Source organism: Staurois parvus, unplaced genomic scaffold (assembly GCF_062004578.1).
Source record: "Staurois parvus isolate SC_StPar_1 unplaced genomic scaffold, SC_StPar_1.0 ptg001152l, whole genome shotgun sequence".
Taxonomy (NCBI): Eukaryota; Metazoa; Chordata; class Amphibia; order Anura; family Ranidae; genus Staurois; species Staurois parvus.
In genome coordinates this window covers 85,104-106,440 of record NW_028318948.1, presented here as the reverse complement: position 1 = coordinate 106,440, position 21,337 = coordinate 85,104, and the positions used below count along the sequence as shown (strand labels likewise).

At 53.4% G+C, this 21,337-nt stretch overlaps 1 protein-coding gene across 2 annotated transcripts in view; it reads right to left on the bottom strand.

Annotated features, from left to right (window-relative positions):
- Positions 1–11,122: 11,122 nt before the first annotated feature.
- ASB4 (ankyrin repeat and SOCS box containing 4) overlaps positions 11,123–21,337 on the bottom strand; it is a 35,202-nt gene continuing 24,987 nt past the window's right edge. Inside the window, exon 5 of one of the 2 annotated variants that reach the window (XM_089659401.1) lies at positions 11,123–11,700. In XM_089659401.1, coding sequence (XP_089515527.1) covers positions 11,548–11,700 — 153 coding nt within the window. In that variant the 3' untranslated portion in view covers positions 11,123–11,547. Of the gene's footprint in view, positions 11,701–13,396; positions 18,452–21,337 lie in introns of those variants that run through there. The other variant, XM_089659400.1, reaches the window with a different exon arrangement.

Here is a 21,337-nt window from a genome sequence, read left to right as displayed (position 1 = left end):
CTACCGGAGCAGAACCTTGGGACTCACGGGACTCCCTACCGGGCCTCCTACTCCGCCGCAGCGGCAAGAGCAAGGGGGGAGCAGACACTGAGGGACTAGACCTAGCCTCAACCATCCCGGCCCCTTTAGCAGCCTCCCTCAGCTGTTTCTTAGTCCTGGGAGGAGGAACCGGCACACAAGGGGGAACAACAGGGGACTCCAAAGGGGTAGACGAAACAGGGGGGACAGAGACAGGAGGGGCCACAGAAACCTCCCCTTCCCTCACAAGGGCCGCCACAGCAACCGAAGCCGCTCTCTCCAATGCCGCCTCCGCCTCTTCAGCATCTACCCGATCCAACTCTGCTTCAAGCTCCCCCACCGGAAGGTTGTGGAGGGCCTCCGGGCACTGGTTGTATGAATGCCCAAGCTCCCCGCAGAGATTGCATCGGACAACATTGCAGTCCCTGGCCAGGTGTCCTATTTCCTGACACAGGGAACATCTAATGACGGGGCAGGTGGCCGCAAAATGCCCCTTGCCCCCACACCGGTGGCAGACCCTCGGCTGACCCGCATAAAAAATTATCAGGCGGTCCTTCCCTAGAAAAGCGGAAGAGGGAATGTGCTGGAGCACATTTCCAACCACCTTTAAGCGGACGGTGGTCGTCCACCCACCTGTCCATATTCCCCTCTCATCCTTGATCTTCCCAAGGGGCCCCATCACATCCCCATATCTGCTTAGCCAGACCACAATATCTGATGCAGGGATGGATTCATTTCTCACCAGCACCGTTATTTTTTTAATCAGGGACTGGCGAGAGACGAGCCTCGGGGTTAGGCCCACCCACCTAGCGCTGGTGACAAAGGTGGCCTCATACCTCTGCCAAAAGAGGTCCAACAATTCTGGCCGCATGAAGGACACGTCATATTCTCCAGTACCAACTGGAGCAATAAACGCAAAAATATCTGCGGCATGGAAGCCCATTTCTAATATGCGGTCTATGACCTCTCTCCTGCTAAGGGGGGGGCCCTCCCCTGACCATTTCAACTGAACAACATTTCGCCTTGCGGCGGAAGTGGGTAGGTTACCTGCCCTTGCCCGGGCCGATCCCACTGACCCCTGACCTCCCCTAACTGCAGCAGAGTAACTGAGCCCCGATCCAGCCCCAGGGGCACTCAACATCAAGGGGGCATGACCAGGGGAAGCCGCCACACCAGCAGCAGCAACTGAAGGGGCAGATGCTGATGAGCCATGACCTGGGGGAGCCCGGGGCTGGGGACCACCCATACCAGCAGGAGAACCCACCTGAGCCGGACCCGCAGGAGCCTGGACCTGAGAACTTGGAGCCCCCTGAGGAGAAACCGGGGGACCTGCTGGTTGCACACCAGAGGCCACCATGCCCCCCAAAGGGGCGGGGCCCAGTGGGACCACCACCGGAGGGGAAACACCCTTAGCCAGGACTGTAGGGCTAACCTGCAGCTCAGACAATTTTGCAGGCATTATACCCTCTACCCCAGTGTCCAGAACCATCTCACCAACACAATCAGCAGAGTCCTTCTCCCCTTCCAGTGGCTCCCCTGCCTTTGCCAACACGTCCTTGGGGATGCGTTGCAGCATGACAAAGGCAGCATGCTCTTTCACCACCGGCTTAGCCGGCTTGCGGGGGATGACATCACTTTCAGCTTCTTCCTCTGAGTCCTCGGACGTAAACCTGAAGTCGGCTCCACGCAGCTCTGCAACCGCCTCTGCCAGGAACTGCAATCCGCCCACTATCTCCTCCTCCTCCACCTGGGTCCCCCAATCCACAGGCAGCTGCCCAGGGGGGAGGGACTCTGATGATCCTGCCACCACGCTGTCTTCCATGATAGACGCCATTTCCTCTGAGGGTGCTGTGGGCTCAACCTGCCCCTGCTCGCCTTCCACCAGCAACTCCCCCGACAATTCCTCCACCGAAGAGGCCTCCTCCACCGGACCCCGCATCGCCGCAACACTGCGGCTTCTTGCAGCCTTAAATCTCGCTTCATTCAGATACTTCTCGCTTAGGACGCCGCTCTGGCGCTGCAGCACCGCCACATACCTCCCCTGCTGTGACACACGAAGTTCCAGCGCCTCCAGGTCTGGTTTCATGGCCTGCCGCTTAGTAGACCATACACGGTCGTAGGATGACCGGAGTTTCTGGAGCTCAGCAGACAAGTGCAACACACCCTCTCTCAGGAATGAATTCACCAATAATGGTGGGACTCAGCTGCCTTGTGATCTGCAGTACCAGGGCTGGCCAGCGGGTGCTCCCAGCAATCAGAGACTCAACCTTTCAGCCAGCTAACACCTGGAACTGATGATACTGGGGTATTTAAGGGATGGCCAGACTTGCAGACTCTGCCTTGGTGTTGTGTTTGTCCTGGGCCCTGTATCTGTCCTGCATCCTGTTCCTTTGCTGACTTCTCCTGCTCTGATCCTGGCTTGTGACCCTGACCACCCCTCTGTCTGACCCTCTGTACCTCGCTGCTTGCTACCTGCTGAACCTGGCCTGTGACCCCGACCATTCTCTGCTTGCTCCCCCCGTACCTACCTGCCCAATTGATATTGACCCGGCCTGCCTGACGACGCTTGCTTGTATGTACTGTTATCTGTGGGTGGTTGGTTTGGTTTGTTTGCACTGTATTATGTATTATTAGTATTGCCCTGCGTTTATGTTTGTATGGTTAGTGTTAATAAATTATATTGTTTATCACATTTCTGAAGTCTGCGTTTCCCTGCATCAGTCACACATCTCTGGTCATACCTGGGAGCCCTGACATTACACCAAGGCCAATCCTGACCAGAAGTGGCTGCACAGGGAAGCCATCTTGGCTTGTTGATGGGAAGGATGGATCTTGATGAGGTTGAGTATTTATATCTGCTAGTGTTTGATGACAGGGAGTATGCTTATCAAACTCTGAAGGAGTATACCCGGGATGAATTGCTAGAATGTATACGGCTCGCTCATGTTCTAGTAGATCAGGGCACAGTGTTCTCTGAGGTGCAGCCATTGATTGAGGTTTGTGCAGAGTTGGTTTCATCTGGTTCCCCCGAATGCAGGGATGAATTTTTGCCACCATTTAGTGCAGACCAGGTAGAGTCCCTGGTGTGGTTATTAGAGGATGATGTGGGTTACCTTTTGGAGCGTTATTCCACATGTTCACCACAGACACTAAGAGATTGTATCAACGCAGTGCAGTCATTGACCAGACAGACTTTGTGTAAGCTCAGCTTTGTTCAACCCCTACTGCAGACATGGACAGATTTGTTGCACCCAGCCTCAGTCAGCTTACAAAGACCCAGTCCTGCTTCTAACTCTACTCCTGTATTCCCACCAGCTCCTCCTGCCCTGCTATCTACCGCATGTCAGTACCCTGTTCCCACTCGCTGCACCTATCCTGCCTTTAACCCTGTAAAAGAGCCCTCTGTAGCAACTGCTCCCTCTCCTGTTCCATCCTCCAGTTTTTCTCTGTCTCCAGCTGCTCCATTCGTTTGCAGACCTGCGTTTACTTGCAGTGCTCCAGTAGTTAAAACCAGAAAAAAGCGAAAATTCTTTCCAACCAATACCATCCTGCCAGTATCCAAACCGGTGAGCCTGCCTTCCGTGACTCGGCCTGAAGCCTCTACTCAGCCTGAAGCCTCTACTCGGCCTGATGCCTCTCTTCAGCCGGATGCCTCTCTTCAGCCTGAAGCCTCTCCTCAGCCTGATGCCTGCATTCAGCCTGATGCCGCTACTCAGCATGATGAACTGATCCAGCCCGACGATCCTATTAGGCCAGTTGACTCGATGCCCGCTGTTGATCCAGATGATCCGGTACCTGATCCAGTGCCCGCTGTCGTGCCAATTGACTCAGAGCCCGCTGTCATATCTGGTGACCCGGTGCCCACTGCCTTGCCAGATGACGCGGTGCCCGCTGGCAAGCCAAATGACCTAATGCCTGGTGACCCGGTGCCCACTGCCTTGCCAGATGACGCGGTGCCCGCTGACAAGCCAAATGACCTGATGCCTGGTGACCCAGTGCCCGCTGTCATACCTGGTGACCCGATGCCCGCTGTCGAGCCAGACAATCCGGTACCTGATGCCCCGGTGCTCACTGTCGTGCCTGTTGACTCGGAGCCCACTGCCTTGCCAGATGACGCGGTGCCCGCTGTCGAGCCAAATGACCTGATGCCTGGTGACCCAGTGCCCGCTGTCCAGTCAGACGATCCAATGTCTGACCCAGTGCCCGCGGTCATACCAGTTGACTTGGAGCCCACTGCCTTGCCAGATGACGCGGTGCCCACTGTCGAGCCAAATGACCTGATGCCTGGTGACCCGATGCCCACTGTCCAGCCAGACCATACAATGTCTGACCCAGTGCCTGCGGTCATACCAGTTGACTCGGAGCCCACTGCCTTGCCAGATGACGCGGTGCCCGCGGTCGAGCCAAATGACCTGATGCCTGGTGACCCGATGCCCGCTGTCCGGTCAGACGATCCAATGTCTGACCCAGTGCCCGCGGTCATACCAGTTGACTCGGAGCCCACTGCCTTGCCAGATGACGCGGTGCCCGCTGTCGAGCCAAATGAGCTGATGCCTGGTGACCCGATGCCCGCTGTCCAGCCAGACCATACAATGTCTGACCCAGTGCCTGCGGTCATACCAGTTGACTCGGAGCCCACTGTCGTGCCTGGTGACTCGGTGCCCGCCGCTCCGCCTGAGGGCCCGAGACCTGTTGCTCCGCTTGGGGGTCCAGCGCCCGCCGCTCCGCCTGGGGATCCGGCGCCCGCCGCCCCGCCTGGGGGCCCGAGACCTGTCGCTCCATCTGGGGGTCCGGCGCCCGCCGCTCCGCCTGAGGGCCCGAGACCTGTCGCTCCACCTGGGGGTCCGGCGCCCGCCGCTCCGCCTGAGGGCCCGAGACCTGTCGCTCCACCTGGGGGTCCGGCGCCCGCCGCTCCGCCTGAGGGCCCGAGACCTGTCGCTCCTCCTGGGGGTCCGGCGCCCGCCGCTCCGCCTATGGGCCCGAGACCTGTCGCTCCGCCTGGGGGTCCGGCGCCCGCCGCTCCGCCTGAGGGCCCGAGACCTGTCGCTCCACCTGGGGGTCCGGCGCCCGCCGCTCCGCCTGAGGGCCCGAGACCTGTCGCTCCTCCTGGGGGTCCGGCGCCCGCCGCTCCGCCTGAGGGCCTGAGACCTGTCGCTCCACCTGGGGGTCCGGCGCCCGCCGCTCCGCCTGAGGGCCCGAGACCTGTCGCTCCATCTGGGGGTCCGGCGCCCGCCGCTCCGCCTGAGGGCCCGAGACCTGTCGCTCCATCTGGGGGTCCGGCGCCCGCCGCTCCGCCTGAGGGCCCGAGACCTGTCGCTCCTCCTGGGGGTCCGGCGCCCGCCGCTCCGCCTATGGGCCCGAGACCTGTCGCCCCGCCTGGGGGCACGATGCCTGTCGCCCCGCCTGGGGGCACGATGCCTGTCGCCCCGCCTGGGGGCACGATGCCTGTCGCCCCGCCTGGGGGCACGATGCCTGTCGCCCCGCCCGGGGGCACGGTGCCTGCTGCTCCGCCCGGGGGCCCGGTGCCTGCTGCTCCGCCCGGGGGCCCGGTGCCTGTCGCCCCGCCCGGGGGCCCGCTGCCTGCTGCTTCGCCTGGTAATCCGATGTGCCTCTGCCCGGAGTCCTGCCCGATGTGCCTCTGCCCGGTGTGCCTCTGCCCGGAGTCCTGCCCGATGTGCCTCTGCCCGGAGTCCTGCCCGATGTGCCTCTGCCCGGAGTCCTGCCCGATGTGCCTCTGCCCGATGTGCCTCTGCCCGATGTGCCTCTGCCCGGTGCCTCTGCCCGATGTGCCTCTGCCCGATGTGCCTCTGCCCGATGTGCCTCTGCCCGGTGTGCCTCTGCCCGATGTGCCTCTGCCCGATGTGCCTCTGCCCGGAGTCCTGCCCGATGTGCCTCTGCCCGGTGTGCCTCTGCCCGGAGTGCCTCTGCTCGATGTGCCGCTGCCCGGAGTCCAGCCCGGTGTGCCGCTGCCCGGAGTCCTGCCCGGTGTGCCAGTCTTTGCTATCCCGCCAGTTGCCAGACCCGGGCGGTGGAACATTTTGCCCAGCTAGGACTGTTTGGAGCGTCCTGAGGCCGCTCCTTGAGGGGGGGGTACTGTTAGGAATGGACTGGCCAGCAATGGTGGGACTCACCTGCCTTTTGATCTGCAGTACCAGGGCTGGCCAGCGGGTGCTCCCAGCAATCAGAGACTCAACCTTTCAGCCAGCTAACACCTGGAACTGATGATACTGGGGTATTTAAGGGATGGCCAGACTTGCAGACTCTGCCTTGGTGTTGTGTTTGTCCTGGGCCCTGTATCTGTCCTGCATCCTGTTCCTTTGCTGACTTCTCCTGCTCTGATCCTGGCTTGTGACCCTGACCACCCCTCTGTCTGACCCTCTGTACCTCGCTGCTTGCTACCTGCTGAACCTGGCCTGTGACCCCGACCATTCTCTGCTTGCTCCCCCCGTACCTACCTGCCCAATTGATATTGACCCGGCCTGCCTGACGACGCTTGCTTGTATGTACTGTTATCTGTGGGTGGTTGGTTTGGTTTGTTTGCACTGTAGTATGTTTAGTATTGCCCTGCGTTTATGTTTGTATGGTTAGTGTTAATAAATTATATTGTTTATCACATTTCTGAAGTCTGCGTTTCCCTGCATCAGTCACACATCTCTGGTCATACCTGGGAGCCCTGACATGCGGTGCCCGCTGGCAAGCCAAATGACCTGATGCCTGGTGACCCAGTGCCCGCTGTCATACCTGGTGACCCGATGCCCGCTGTCGAGCCAGACAATCCGATACCTGATGACCCGGTGCCCACTGTCGTGCCTGTTGACTCGGAGCCCACTGTCTTGCCAGACGACTCGGTGCCCGCAGTCTTGCCAGACGACTCGGTGCCCGCAGTCTTGCCAGACGACTCGGTGCCCGCAGTCTTGCCAGACGACTCGGTGCCCGCAGTCTTGCCAGACGACTCGGTGCCCGCAGTCTTGCCAGACGACTCGGTGCCCGCAGTCTTGCCAGACGACTCGGTGCCCGCAGTCTTGCCAGACGACTCGGTGCCCGCAGTCTTGCCAGACGACTCGGTGCCCGCAGTCTTGCCAGACGACTCAGTGCCCGCAGTCTTGCCAGACGACTCGGTGCCCGCAGTCTTGCCAGACGACTCAGTGCCCGCTGTTCCGCCAGTTGACTCGGTGCCCGCAGTCTTGCCAGACGACTCGAAGCCTGCTGTTCCGCCAGTTGGCTCGGTGCCTGCAGTCTTGCCAGACGACTCGGTGCCCGCAGTCTTGCCAGTCGACTCGGTGCCCGCAGTCTTGCCAGACGACTCGGTGCCCGCTGTTCCGCCAGTTGACTCGATGCCCGCAGTCTTGCCAGTTGACTCGATGCCCGCAGTCTTGCCAGTTGACTCGATGCCCGCAGTCTTGCCAGTTGACTCGATGCCCGCAGTCTTGCCAGACGACTCGGTGCCCGCAGTCTTGCCAGACGACTCGGTGCCCGCAGTCTTGCCAGACGACTCGGTGCCCGCAGTCTTGCCAGACGACTCGGTGCCCGCAGTCTTGCCAGACGACTCGGTGCCCGCTGTTCCGCCAGTTGACTCGGTGCCCGCAGTCTTGCCAGACGACTCAAAGCCTGCTGTTCCGCCAGTTGGCTCGGTGCCCGCAGTCTTGCCAGACGACTCGGTGCCCGCTGTTCCGCCAGTCGACTCGGTGCCCGCAGTCTTGCCAGACGACTCGGTGCCCGCAGTCTTGCCAGACGACTCGGTGCCCGCTGTTCCGCCAGTTGACTCGATGCCCGCAGTCTTGCCAGACGACTCGGTGCCCGCAGTCTTGCCAGACGACTCGGTGCCCGCAGTCTTGCCAGACGACTCGGTGCCCGCTGTTCCGCCAGTTGACTCGATGCCCGCTGTTCCGCCAGTTGACTCGGTGCCCGCAGTCTTGTCAGACGACTCGGTGCCCACTGTCGTGCCTGGTGACTCGGTGCCCGCCGCTTCGTCTGGGGGCCCGAGACCTGTTGCTCCGCCTGAGGGCCCGAGACCTGTAGCTCCGCCTGGGGGTCTGGCGCCCGCCGCTCCGCCTGGGGGCCCGATGCCTGTCGCCCCGCCTGGGGACCCGATGCCTGTCGCCCCGCCTGGGGGTCCGATGCCTGTCGCCCCGCCTGGGGGTCCGATGCCTGTCGCCCCGCCTGGGGGTCCGATGCCTGTCGCCCCGCCTGAGGGCCCGAGACCTGTTGCTCCATCTGGGGGTCCGGCGCCCGCCGCTCCGCCTGAGGGCCCGAGACCTGTTGCTCCATCTGGGGGTCCGGCGCCCGCCGCTCCGCCTGAGGGCCCGAGACCTGTAGTTCCGCCTGGGGGTCCGGCGCCCGCCGCTCCGCCTGGGGGCCCGGTGCCTGACGCCCCGCCCGGGGGCCCGGTGCCTGTCGCCCCGCCCGGGGGCCCGGTGCCTGTCGCCCCGCCCGGGGGCCCGGTGCCTGTCGCCCCGCCCGGGGGCCCGATGCCTGTCGCCCCGCCCGGGGGCCCGGTGCCTGCCGCTCCGCCTGGTGGCCCGCTGCCTGCCGCTTCGCCTGGTAGCCCGATGTGCCTCTGCCCGGGGTCCTGCCCGATGTGCCTCTGCCCGGAGTCCTGCCCGATGTGCCTCTGCCCGGAGTCCTGCCCGATGTGCCTCTGCCCGGAGTCCTGCCCGATGTGCCTCTGCCCGGAGTCCTGCCCGATGTGCCTCTGCCCGGAGTCCAGCCCGATGTGCCTCTGCCCGGAGTCCAGCCCGATGTGCCTCTGCCCGATGTGCCTCTGCCCGGAGTCCAGCCCGATGTGCCTCTGCCCGGAGTCCAGCCCGGTGTGCCTCTGCCCGGTGTGCCTCTGCCCGATGTGCCTCTGCCCGGAGTCCAGCCCGATGTGCCTCTGCCCGGTGTACCGCTGCCCGGAGTCCTGCCCGGTGTGCCAGTCTTTGATATCCCGCCAGTTACCAGACCCGGGCGGTGGAACATTTTTCCCAGCTAGGACTGTTTGGAGTGTCCTGAGGCCGCTCCTTGAGGGGGGGGTACTGTCAGGAATGGACTGGCCAGCTATGGTGGGACTCACCTGCCTTTTGATCTGCAGTACCAGGGCTGGCCAGCGGGTGTTCCCAGCAATCAGAGACTCAACTTTGCAGCCAGCTAACACCTGGAACTGATTATGCTGGGGTATTTAAGGGATGGCCAGACCCACAGACTCTGCCTTGGTGTGTGTTTGTCCTGGGCCCTGTATCCTGTTTCTGTCCTGCATCCTGTTTCTGAACCACTGCTGACTTCTCCTGCTCTGATCCCGGCTCGCTCCTGACCATCCCTCTGTCTGACCCTCTGTACCACGCTGCTTGCTACCTGTTCTGATCCCTGGCTTGTGACCCTGACCAATCTCCGCTTGCTCCCCCTGTACCTACCTGCCCTATTGATATTGACCCGGCCTGCCTGACGACGCTTGCTTGTATGTACTGTTATCTGTGGGTGGTTTGGTTTGGTTTGTTTGCACTGTATTATGTTTTAGTATAGCACTGCGTTTATGTTTGTATTGTTAGTGTTAATAAATTATATTGTTTATAACATATCTGAGGTCTGCGTTTCCCTGCGTCAGTCACACATCTCTGGTCACACCTGGGAGCCCTGATAGCATATATGACAGTCATGTGAAACATGACAATCACTTTTATCTGGTTTGTGCAGAGGATTTCTCCTGCACATCTGACACTATCCTCTCCCCAGACTGACAATGCTGCTGCTGCCCAAAGGTGTCTCCATTGCCCCTCCTTTCAGAGTGAAGACACCTAAGCATTTTGCAGAAATGCATTACAGTCCATTTAACATGATATCCTATGGAATATATGAGATGGATCTGCGCATTGGTGGAAGACTGCTGCTAACACCCACCACACCCTTATTAGAATGTGTGAAGTCAATAAAGTGAGAATAAAAGGTGTTGCGCTGCTCCTATCAAATTAAAAATGTATAAATAATGGTGAGTGCTGTGACACAACTCCCCCACTTATTAATGATGATAGTGCTCAACAGGCCAGGACTGGGACAAAAAATAGGCCCAGGCTTTTTAGACTGAACAGACAATTTCCGGGGTGGGGGGGTGCAAGCAGTTGGTAAAGGAATATTCACCAGTGCCCCTTTACAGCTCAGTCCCTTTTTAATCAAAGTGCCCCTAGAAATCTAATCACAGTTCCCCCTATATATTCAAAGAGATGACCCAATCCAGAAAAGAGACATCCCCATCCATCAAAGAGACATCCCCATCCATCAAAGAGACATCCCCATCCATCAAAGAGACATACCCATCCATCAAAGAGACATCCCCATCCACAAAGAGACAGGATGTCTCTTTGCTGGACTGGGCTGTCTCTTTGCTGGATTGGGATGCAAAGAGACAGCCCAGTCCAGCACAGTCCTCCCCCTCTGCACAAACCAGATAAAAGTGATTTTCTATGGGACAGGTTCACATCTCCGCGTTTTCACCCAGCGACTTTTTTAAAAGTAAAATGTTGCATTTTGGTTCAATAGACATCAATGGAGATGCTGCAGAAATGCATGTAGTGTGTTTTTGATGCATTTTGTGGTTTTAATTTGCCCAGCAACAAGTTGGCCAAAAAATAAAAGTGCAAAACGCATCAAAAACGTGTAAAAAACTGCATGTGCAAAAACGCAAAACGTACCACAAAAAAGCACTCCAGTAACGGCTCAAACGCAAACTGCATAGGTGTGAACCTAGCCTAACACCTCGGTCACATCAAGCCTGACTTTGAAATTGTGCGACTTACAGTGAAGTTTCAAAGTCAGGGGACATGTCAATTTGAGGTGCGATTTGCAAGACATCTGACACAGATGTCTATGCAAATCGCACCAAAAGTAGTGCATGTACTACTTTAGAAATCGTGCGGCTCCGACCAAGTCGGAACCTCACTGATATGGCCGCTCTAATTGCCAACAATAGGGTGCGTCTTGGCATGCGATTTGCAAGTCGCATGACGTGAAAATCGCATGCCAATTCGCATCCAGTGTGATCGGGGTGTAAGGAAGGAAGTGTGTTACTGGCCAGATCATCAGGTGAAGATAAATTAAAAAAAAAAGCCTAAAAATAGAAAACTAACGCAGTCACCACATCTAAGGACTGGTAAGCTACAATAAATATTTTTTTGTCTCTGAGTATAACTATGCTTTATATAATAAGAACATTACCATACTGTAACTAGGGAGTATAGCAAAACCCGACTTGCAGCCTTTTCATACAGCATTGTGGGAGTGATGATTTATCATGTCGCTCTGTGAGAATCAAGGTTAAACACTTTTCTGGCAGTTTATATAAAGCAATGTTTGCTGAAGGATGTCCTGATGTTGAAACACTTTGGCCAGGTGTTGTAATCTAAATAATCACGCTCCATATGCCAGCTGAAGGGAGTGCGATAACCTACAAAGAGAATATTACAAAGCTTTTCTAAAGTTTTTATCTTCTGGCATTGCAGTGGGGCAGGCGGAGTTATAGCCAAGCCAAAACTTTTTTTTTTGAATAGCGTTTGGTTACTATTACTTGTGTTCCCCTCTGGAAAGCTTTCTGCAAGGGTCAAATGCTTGATAACTCGATGGGTAGAGGAACGTTGGAGAGAAGTGAAATGAGACTTGGTGGAGTTGAGGTGTTAAGCAGGAGACCTGGCGGTGTACAGGATCTAAACAGGAGACCTGGTGAAGTACAAGAGATAAACAGGAGACCTGGTGAAGTACAAGAGATAAACAGGAGACCTGGTGGAGTACAGGAGCAAAGTAGGAGACCTGGCGCAGCACAGGAGCTAAACAGAAGACCTGGCAGTGTACAGGAGCTAAGCAGGAGACCTGGCAGTGTACAGGAGCTAAGCAGGAGACCTGGCAGTGTACAGGAGCTAAGCAGGAGACCAGGCAGTGTACAGGAGCTAAGCAGGAGACCTGGCAGTGTACAGAAGCTAAGCAGGAGACCTGGCAGTGTACAGGAGCTAAGCAGGAGACCTGGCAGTGTACAGGAGCTAAGCAGGAGACCTGGCAGTGTACAGGAGCTAAGCAGGAGACCTGGCAGTGTACAGGAGCTAAGCAGGAGACCTGGCAGTGTACAGGAGCTAAGCAGGAGACCTGGCAGTGTACAGGAGCTAAGCAGTAGACCTGGTGGAGTACAGGAGCTAAGCAGGAGACCTGGTGGAGTACAAGAGTTAAAAAGGAGACCTGGTGGAGTACAGGAGCTAAGCAGGAGACCTGGTGGAGTACAAGAGTTAAAAAGGAGACCTGGTGGAGTACAGGAGCTAAGCAGGAGACCTGGTGGAGTACAAGAGTTAAAAAGGAGACCTGGTGGAGTACAGGAGCTAAGCAGAAGACCTGGCGGAGCAAAGGAACTAAGCAGAAGTCCTGGCAGTGTACAGGAGCTAAGCAGGAGAGCTGGCAGTGTACAGGAGCTAAGCAGGAGACCTGGCAGTGTACAGGAGCTAAGCAGGAGACCTGGCAATGTACAGGAGCTAAGCAGGAGACCTGGCAGTGTACAGGAGCTAAGCAGGAGACCTGGCAGTGTACAGGAGCTAAGCAGGAGACCTGGCAGTGTACAGGAGCTAAGCAGGAGACCTGGCAGTGTACAGGAGCTAAGCAGGAGACCTGGCAGTGTACAGGAGCTAAGCAGTAGACCTGGTGGAGTACAGGAGCTAAGCAGGAGACCTGGTGGAGTACAAGAGTTAAAAAGGAGACCTGGTGGAGTACAGGAGCTAAGCAGAAGACCTGGCGGAGCAAAGGAACTAAGCAGACGTCCTGGCAGTGTACAGGAGCTAAGCAGGAGACCTGGCAGTGTACATGAGCTAAGCAAGAAACCTGGCGGAGCACAGGAGTTAAGCAGAAGACCTGATGGAGTACAGAAGCTAAGCAGGAGACCTGACTGTGTACATGAGCTAAGCAGAAGACCTGGTGGAGTACAGAAGCTAAACAGAAGACCTGATGGAGTAGAGAAGCTGAATAGTTAACTAGCTGGAGTATAGGATCTTAGGGTTCCACAGTTGCACATTTATCTAAGCTGCAGCTCATTTGGTCACATCATGCACCTTTGAAAAAGTGCTGGGTGTTGGTCCTATTATGGACTTCTAGAATTAATTGGACCCATCAACCTGTAAAAGAATAATTCACCACAGTTTGAAATGACTGGAGAGATCAATTTGTGTGGTTTTCATGACAGATTCCTTAGGTAGCTTGCTTCTTCCAGAGGTTCACATCACATGAGATTTCCCAGATAGATATTTCAAGCAAGATACTTTAGGTGTGTCCTGTGTTTTTTGTGTTCAGTCTGTCAACAATAAAGTTCTCTGGATATTTTGCCAGCGTGCATTTTTTTTCCTTTGTGTTATTGCAAGATTCTGAATGCCAAACATCAAAATTATTTTTTTAACTACTTTATTTTTGAAAAAGTATTACATATACATTTCTCCATTTACACTCCATAATAGCGTCAAAAATATATACAAATGAAATATACACATATAGATCTACCTAGTAATACAAATGTCCAGACATTTGCTGAATGCCTGGTATCCTCTATGCTAATTTAGCCATTATGTAGTGTTATGTGACATCATGTCCCAGCATGCACTGCAGATTAGCACTCGGGCTCCCCTTGGTATTACACATTTAAAGTACATCTCAAGTTATACTTTGCTTACATTTTGAATAGCATGGATATCTGCAGCTGCATTTGTATACCTGGGAGCATGCTGGCATTTGCCATGAGATGCCGACTTTTTGATTATCCTGCCAGCTCTCTGGGTGCCGGGTTCAGATTTTTGGCTCTCTGGTGATTGTCAAGAGTCAGTCAATGCTGAAAACAGGATTCTGTTGTCTCCTTTCTTTAATGGGGCCTGCTGTGGGTGGAAGAAGGCCAGAAGAGTGGGTACCCCTGAAAACAGACCTCCTTCTTAGTACAAGTTCCTGTTGGGGAGTTAGGGTGGACTGCCCTTTGTCCTTGTCATCTGACATGACCAGAGACCTAAAGAAGGAGAAGCTGCCTCTATACCTGGATGGGCGCCACACTGAGAATGTGATGAGTGAGGACTGTGAGTACACGTAGGTTGGGGGGAGCAACTCAGTCCCAAATCTCCCCTCTACCCCTAAAAGTCCTAAAAAGTTCCTTAGCCACCCTACCTTCTTCAGAGCCCTTCAGTCCCACCAAAGTGTCCCCCACCACAGCCTCCCACCTTCCCTCTTAATTCACACTGAAATGGATGCCAAGGCAACCCTCCTTGACTGAGACCACCAACACAAAAGCATTTTCTTTGCTCTCACTTACACCAATGCAGCATTTTTTCCTCCCATTAATCGCGATGCAACAGAATGTTTTTCCTCCCACTAAAACTGATGCAGCAGCATTTTTTCCACCCACCAATACCAAGGCAGCAGCAATTTTTTTCAGCCACTAATACCGATGCAGCAGCATTTTTTCCTCCCACCAATACCAAGGCAGGAGCAATTTTATTACCCCTAAAAGCCCTAAAAAGTTCCTTAGCCACCCTACCTTCTTCAGAGCCCTTCAGTCCCACCAAAGTGCCCCCCACCAGAGCCTCCCACCTTCCATCTTAATTCCCACTGAAATGGATGCCAAGGCAACCCTCCATGGACTGAGACCACCAACAGAGCAGCATTTACTTTGCTCCCACTTACACCAACGCAGCATTATTTCCTCCCATTAATCGTGATGCAGCTGAATTGTTTTCCCCCCACTAAAACTGATGGTGCAGCATTCTTTCCTCCTTCCAACACCAACACAGCAGCATTTTTTCCTTCCGTGGACACCAGGCAACCACATTTTTTCTTCCCATTGACATCATCACAGCGGCAAGTTTTCTTCCAAATGACACCAACACAGCAGCATTATTTCCTTCCACCTACACTAAGACAGTGCCATTGTTTTCTTCCACTGACACTGATGTCAGCTTTTTTTCCTTCCAGTCCCACCATGTAGGGACACTGTTTGTTGGGGCATTTCTTCCTTTGCCACGGCTGAACTTCATATTTTGCACCTCTATTAATCTCTTCAATTTCCCTCGACCATTGCATCCTTTCGGCACATGCCACAAGCAATAAATAAGTTTCAGCCTACTAGACTGCATCCTATTCTGCCTCTGTTCCACCCCATTCTTAGACCCACCGATTTTCAAAGAGGGAACCAACAGAAAGAAAAGACATTTGATGGAAGACTAGATCTTCTGCTGCATTTCATTATGGTCTGGGTCCCCATTGGAGAGTGACCCTCACTTCCTATCCTGGTGAGAACATGTTGGTAGGAATGGGAAATGATGGGAAATCTCTCCAATGGGTAGACAGACAACAGCAGAAGCTGACAGCGTTATGTTGCACTATAATTTGTGTTGCGTTACACCACCCTGTTCATTTCAAATGGGCTGCCAATGCCAACAGACTTAGGATCACATCTGTACCATTTTTATTCCCAGCCCAACATGACGTCAAGATGGTTTACCTCTGTGTATTATGGTGCGCTAAAACACAGGTCTGTTGTAGTGCATTGGGCATGCGAGTTGAGGTGCCATTCAAAATGAAGTAATGTGGAGTCAATAAGAAAACCTACGCTCTCCCTCAGAGGTCTGGACAGTTGGGACAGTTCAGCGATACAGTTCACATCCTGCAGGCCCGAGGTTTGAAAGCAAAATAAACCCTGGTTCACACTGATGAGATTTCTGGTGTGTTCCAGAACGCATGACAAGTGAAATAACATGTGTTTCTATGAGTCAGTTCACATACATGCAGTGCAATTCTGATGCGATTTTAAAAAGGGTCCTGTGTAGTGCAATGCAGTGCGATATGTAACTACAAAGACTTGAATGGAGATCACTTATCTGTCCTATAATAGGACTGCAGTACATTTCTGCAAGTCTTTTCTTTGTTCCATATCTCCCATCCCTGGTCCATGTCAGGAGAGAGACAAAAAGAGAGAGACTGACTGAGAACGTTGTCAAATCGCATCAGGATCGCACTTGAATCGCTGAACAACTACCCCTAGAAATCGCACTGCATCCGGCAGGAAAGTCGCACTGCATCTATGTGAAAATAGCCTAAAAGGATACGTTCAGCTTTTAATAAAAAATAATAAATGCACATTTTTTTGCAAGTAAAAAAAATGTGCGTTTATTATTTTTGTCTGCAGGAGCCTGTAAAGCATTGCACCGGACAGCAGGTCTCCTGCAGACCTGTCAGAATATCTGCTTGCTTGTGTGGGATGTATGGTCAAGCAGATACACTGATAGGAAGAATCAATGAACTACCACAGGGTTCCACCAGTTCACTGAGGACTACAAGCTGACAGCCGCTAAGGCTGCTGGGACTTGTAGTCTCTCATTGACAGAATGCTGTGAATGAGTGAAGCGGCAAGGCCCGTTTTTTAAAAAAAATTACAGCTAGTGGGGGGGGGGGGATTCCCTGCTAGCTGTCAAAGCAGGGACCGGGGGCCGGTCAGATGGTAACATGTTACATGTTGCACCCTGAATATGGTTGTAACATGTTATGAAAGGTGAACTTATTCTTTAAGCTGGCTACACATTTTCTTTCTTTCTTTCTTTAGATTTACTTTCAACTGTGTAGTGCAAGAGCCTGCCTGACTGCCAGGGCTGCTGTTAGAAGCCACGGGGCCCAATATAGCCAACCTGACAGGGCCCCCTTGAAAAAAAAAAAAAAAAAAAACACAGTTTACTATGCTTCAGCTATGAATGAACACAGTGAGTGAGCAGTGCCGATCACTCAATTGTGTTCATTCAGGAAAGGAAGGAGCTGGTTAATCTGACATATTTGTGAGACCTTTCCCCCACTCTCCATCCTGAAGGACCCTTTTCTGTGCTTGCAACTGCCGGTGAGAAGGAGAGGAGGGAAGCTGGCATTGTGGGGGCCCAGGCAGCTGGATGAATCAGATGTGTACAGGGAGGGTGATCGGCATGGTGGGGGGCAATTACTGGAACCGATCCCCTGTACGGCTCCCTCTGCAGCAGCTGAAAACCAGCGGGAGGCAGAGGAGAAGAATTCAGATTTCAGATGCTGCAGAGAGCCATACAGGGGATCGGTTCCAGTAATTGCTCCCCCACCATGCTGATCACCCTCTCTGCCCACATCCGATTCACCCAGCTGCCTGGGCCCCCCTGCTGGCCTGGGCCCCATACAGAAGGACTGGTGGTACCCCCTTATCCACGGCCCTGCTGACTGCATGCAATTTGAAAGTATTTAGGTTTGACCTCATATTATATGGTTCTGGAAAATCCAAAAGTAATTGTAAATAAAAATGATATAATGTGTAGCCAGCTTAGGGCAGGTTCCCACCACAATTTCTACATGGATGCGTTTCTGCATACACATTTTTGATGAATTTCAATGCAAGTTGTTCCTTTTTTTATGTATTCCAGTGAATTATTGTAATCCTTTTTTTTCTTCATCTCAACTGAGGACATATGCATTCCAGTGGGTGTTTTTTATACATTCTTCCGCATTCCAAATATTTTCCATACAGAAAAATGCAACACTTTCTACTTTTGTTGACTGCACTGGAGTGAACTAGGGCCATTGGAATTCATGTTAAACAGTGTCCAAGCATTTTTGAGGCAGCATAAAAACGCACTGGACTGTATCCGATGTGAACCAGCCCTTAAAGCGGAAGTTTATATTCCTTACATTTTGCCTCTGATTCCACCCTCTACCCTCATTAACCAAATTAAAGAGAAAAAAAACAATTTTCATTACATACCTTATATTAGAACCAGTGGCATCACCACTGGGTCTCTGTGCTTCTCTGGGTAATGCAGGCAGATCATGGCTGGTAGGAGGGGCTGTCAGGGTGCTACACACAAATAAATATCACAGCATCCTGCCACAGCCGTGATGTAAGTAGAGGGAGGATTTCTGCAAAATGCCTTGATGGGTGGGTGTCAGTCTGAAGGAGTGGGTGTTCCTAGGCAGGCTGTATTTCCATGCAGACCACTCTAGGTAACACCCACCTGTGATGCTGAGCCTCCATGATTAAAAGAAAGGCAATCCAGTAAATGAACGAGGAGGGCCAGGCAAACAGGTTTGGGAGGAAGGAGCTAGATGATGCTGGACGTCCTCCAGCCAGGAAATGAGGCGGGCTCTATCTGACTTCCTGCAACTTCTAATGCAGTCTGTAAGAAGCTCACAGTGTGCAGTGAAATGTGAGTAAGCAATTTCAGTCCAGCAGAGGAGCCGCTACAACCGGAGGCAAGGCTGGAGTTCGGCTTTAGTAGAAGCGTCCTTGCGGCTCGAGGAGGATGTATTTTTTGAGTGTAGCCGGCAGCGATAGTTGCGGGACGACCCGATGGCATCTCTTCCGTAAAAACATGCGAATCGCACACCTGGCTAGGTGCATGAGAGACCGCGGGGTGTTACTGCAGGCCGCGAAAAGGGCGTCATAGAAGCAGCGATGTATCTGCAATAAATTCATGTCACAGCTGTAATATGTGTGATCCGACACGCGTGTCATAGACATACAGGGGGGGGGCTACTAAAGGCAAACACACTGCGCACTTTGCAAAGTGCAGTTGCTCCAGAGCTTTGTAAATGAGGTAAAGTTTGACTTTGCAAAGAATAACCAATCACATGCAGGGAAAATTAAAAAAAACTGCATTTTGATTGGATGATGGAGGTCAGCAAAGCTTTTGGTCTGGAGCAACTGTACTTGCAGAGTGCACAGTCTATTGGCCTTTAGTAAATCAACCCCCATAGTGTGATCATTGCCATGTGTGAAGAGCAAACACTCCTAATAGACCATCATTGCCTGGAAAATAGTCTGATGGCCTGGAGGAGTATCTTGTGTATGTCGCACAGGCATTGTTTGTATGTGAGAGACCCACACAGCTCCAGGTTCACATATGCCAAAACAGTGATACCAATGATGGGGCACAATTCCTCTTACTGACACCAATGATGGGGCACTATTCCTCTTACTGACACCAATGATGGGGCACTATTCCTCTTACTGATACCAATGATGGGGCACTATTCCTCTTACTGACACCAATGATGGGGCACTATTCCTCCCACTGATACCAATGATGGGGCACTATTCCTCCCACTGATACCAATGATGGGGCACTACTCATCCCACTGACACCAATGATGGGGCACTATTCCTCCCACTGACACCAATGATGGGGCACTATTCCTCCCACTGACACCAATGATGGGACACTATTCCCCCCACTGATACCAATGATGGGGCACTATTCCTCCCACTGACACCAATGATGGCACACTATTCCTCCCACTGATACCAATGATGGGGTACTATTCCTCCCACTGATACCAATGATGGGGCACTACTCATCCCACTGACACCAATGATGGGGCACTATTCCTCCCACTAATACCAATGATGGGGCACTATCCCTCCCACTGATACCAATGATGGGGCACTATCCCTCCCACTGATACCAATGATAGGGCACTATTCCTCCCACTGATACCAATGATGGGACACTATTCCTCCCACTGATACCAATGATGAGGCACTATTCCTCCCACTGATACCAATGATGAGGCACTATCCCTCCCACTGATACCAATGATGGGGCACTATTCCTCCCACTGACACCAATGATGGGGCACTATTCCTCCCACTGATACCAATGATGAGGCACTATTCCTGCCACTGACACCAAAGATAGGGCACTATTCCTCCCACTGATACCAATGATGGGGCACTATTCCTCCCACTGATACCAATGATGGGGCACTATTCCTCCCACTGATACCAATGATGGGGCACTATTCCTCCCACTGATACCAATGATGGGGCACTATTCCTCCCACTGACACCAATGATGGGGCACTATTCCTCCCACTGATACCAATGATGAGGCACTATTCCTGCCACTGACACCAAAGATAGGGCACTATTCCTCCCACTGATACCAATGATGGGGCACTATTCCTCCCACTGATACCAATGATGGGGCACTATTCCTCCCACTGATACCAATGATGGGGCACTATTCCTCCCACTGATACCAATGATGGGGCACTATTCCTCCCACTGATACCAATGATGGGGCACTATTCCTCCCACTGATACCAATGATGGGGCACTATTCCTTCCTCTGATACCAATGATGGGGCACTATTCCTCCCACTGATACCAATGATGGGACACTATTCCTCCCACTGATACCAATGATGAGGCACTATTCCTCCCACTGACACCAAAGATAGGGCACTATTCCTCCCACTGATACCAATGATGGGGCACTATTTCTCCCACTGACACCAATGATAGGACACTATTCCTCCCACTGATACCAATGATGAGGCACTATTCCTCCCACTGATACCAATGATGGGGCACTATTCCTTCCACTGATACCAATGATGGGGCACTTTTCCTCCCACTGACACCAATGATGGGGCACTATTCCTCCCACTGATACCAATGATGGGGCACTATTCCTCCCACTGACACCAATGATGGGGCACTTTTCCTCCCACTGACACCAATGATGGGGCACTATTCCTCCCACTGATACCAATGATGGGGCACTATTCCTCCCACTGATACCAATCATGGGGTAATATTCCTCCCACTGACACCAATGATGGGGCACTATTCCTCCCACTGACACCAGTGATGGGGCACTGTTCCTCCCACTGATACCAATGATGGGGCACTGTTCCTCCCACTGATACCAATGATGGGGCACTATTCATCCCACTGACACCAATGATGGGGCACTATTCCTCCCACTGACACCAATTATGGGGCACTATTCCTCCCACTGACACCAATGATGGGGCACTATTCCTCCCACTGACACCAATGATGGGGCACTATTCCTCCCACTGACACCAATGATGGGGCACTATTCCTCCCACTGACACCAATGATGGGGCACTATTCCTCCCACTGACACCAATGAAGGGGCACTATTCCTCCCACTGACACCAATGATGGGGCACTATTCCTCCCACTGATACCAATGATGGGGCACTATTCCTCCCACTAATACCAATGATGGGACACTATTCCTCCCACTGATACCAATCATGGGGCACTGTTCCTCCCACTGACACCAATGATGGGGCACTTTTCCTCCCACTGACACCAATGATGGGGCACTATTCCTCCCACTGATACCAATGATGGGGCACTATTCCTCCCACTGATACCAATCATGGGGTAATATTCCTCCCACTGACACCAATGATGGGGCACTATTCCTCCCACTGACACCAGTGATGGGGCACTGTTCCTCCCACTGATACCAATGATGGGGCACTGTTCCTCCCACTGATACCAATGATGGGGCACTATTCATCCCAC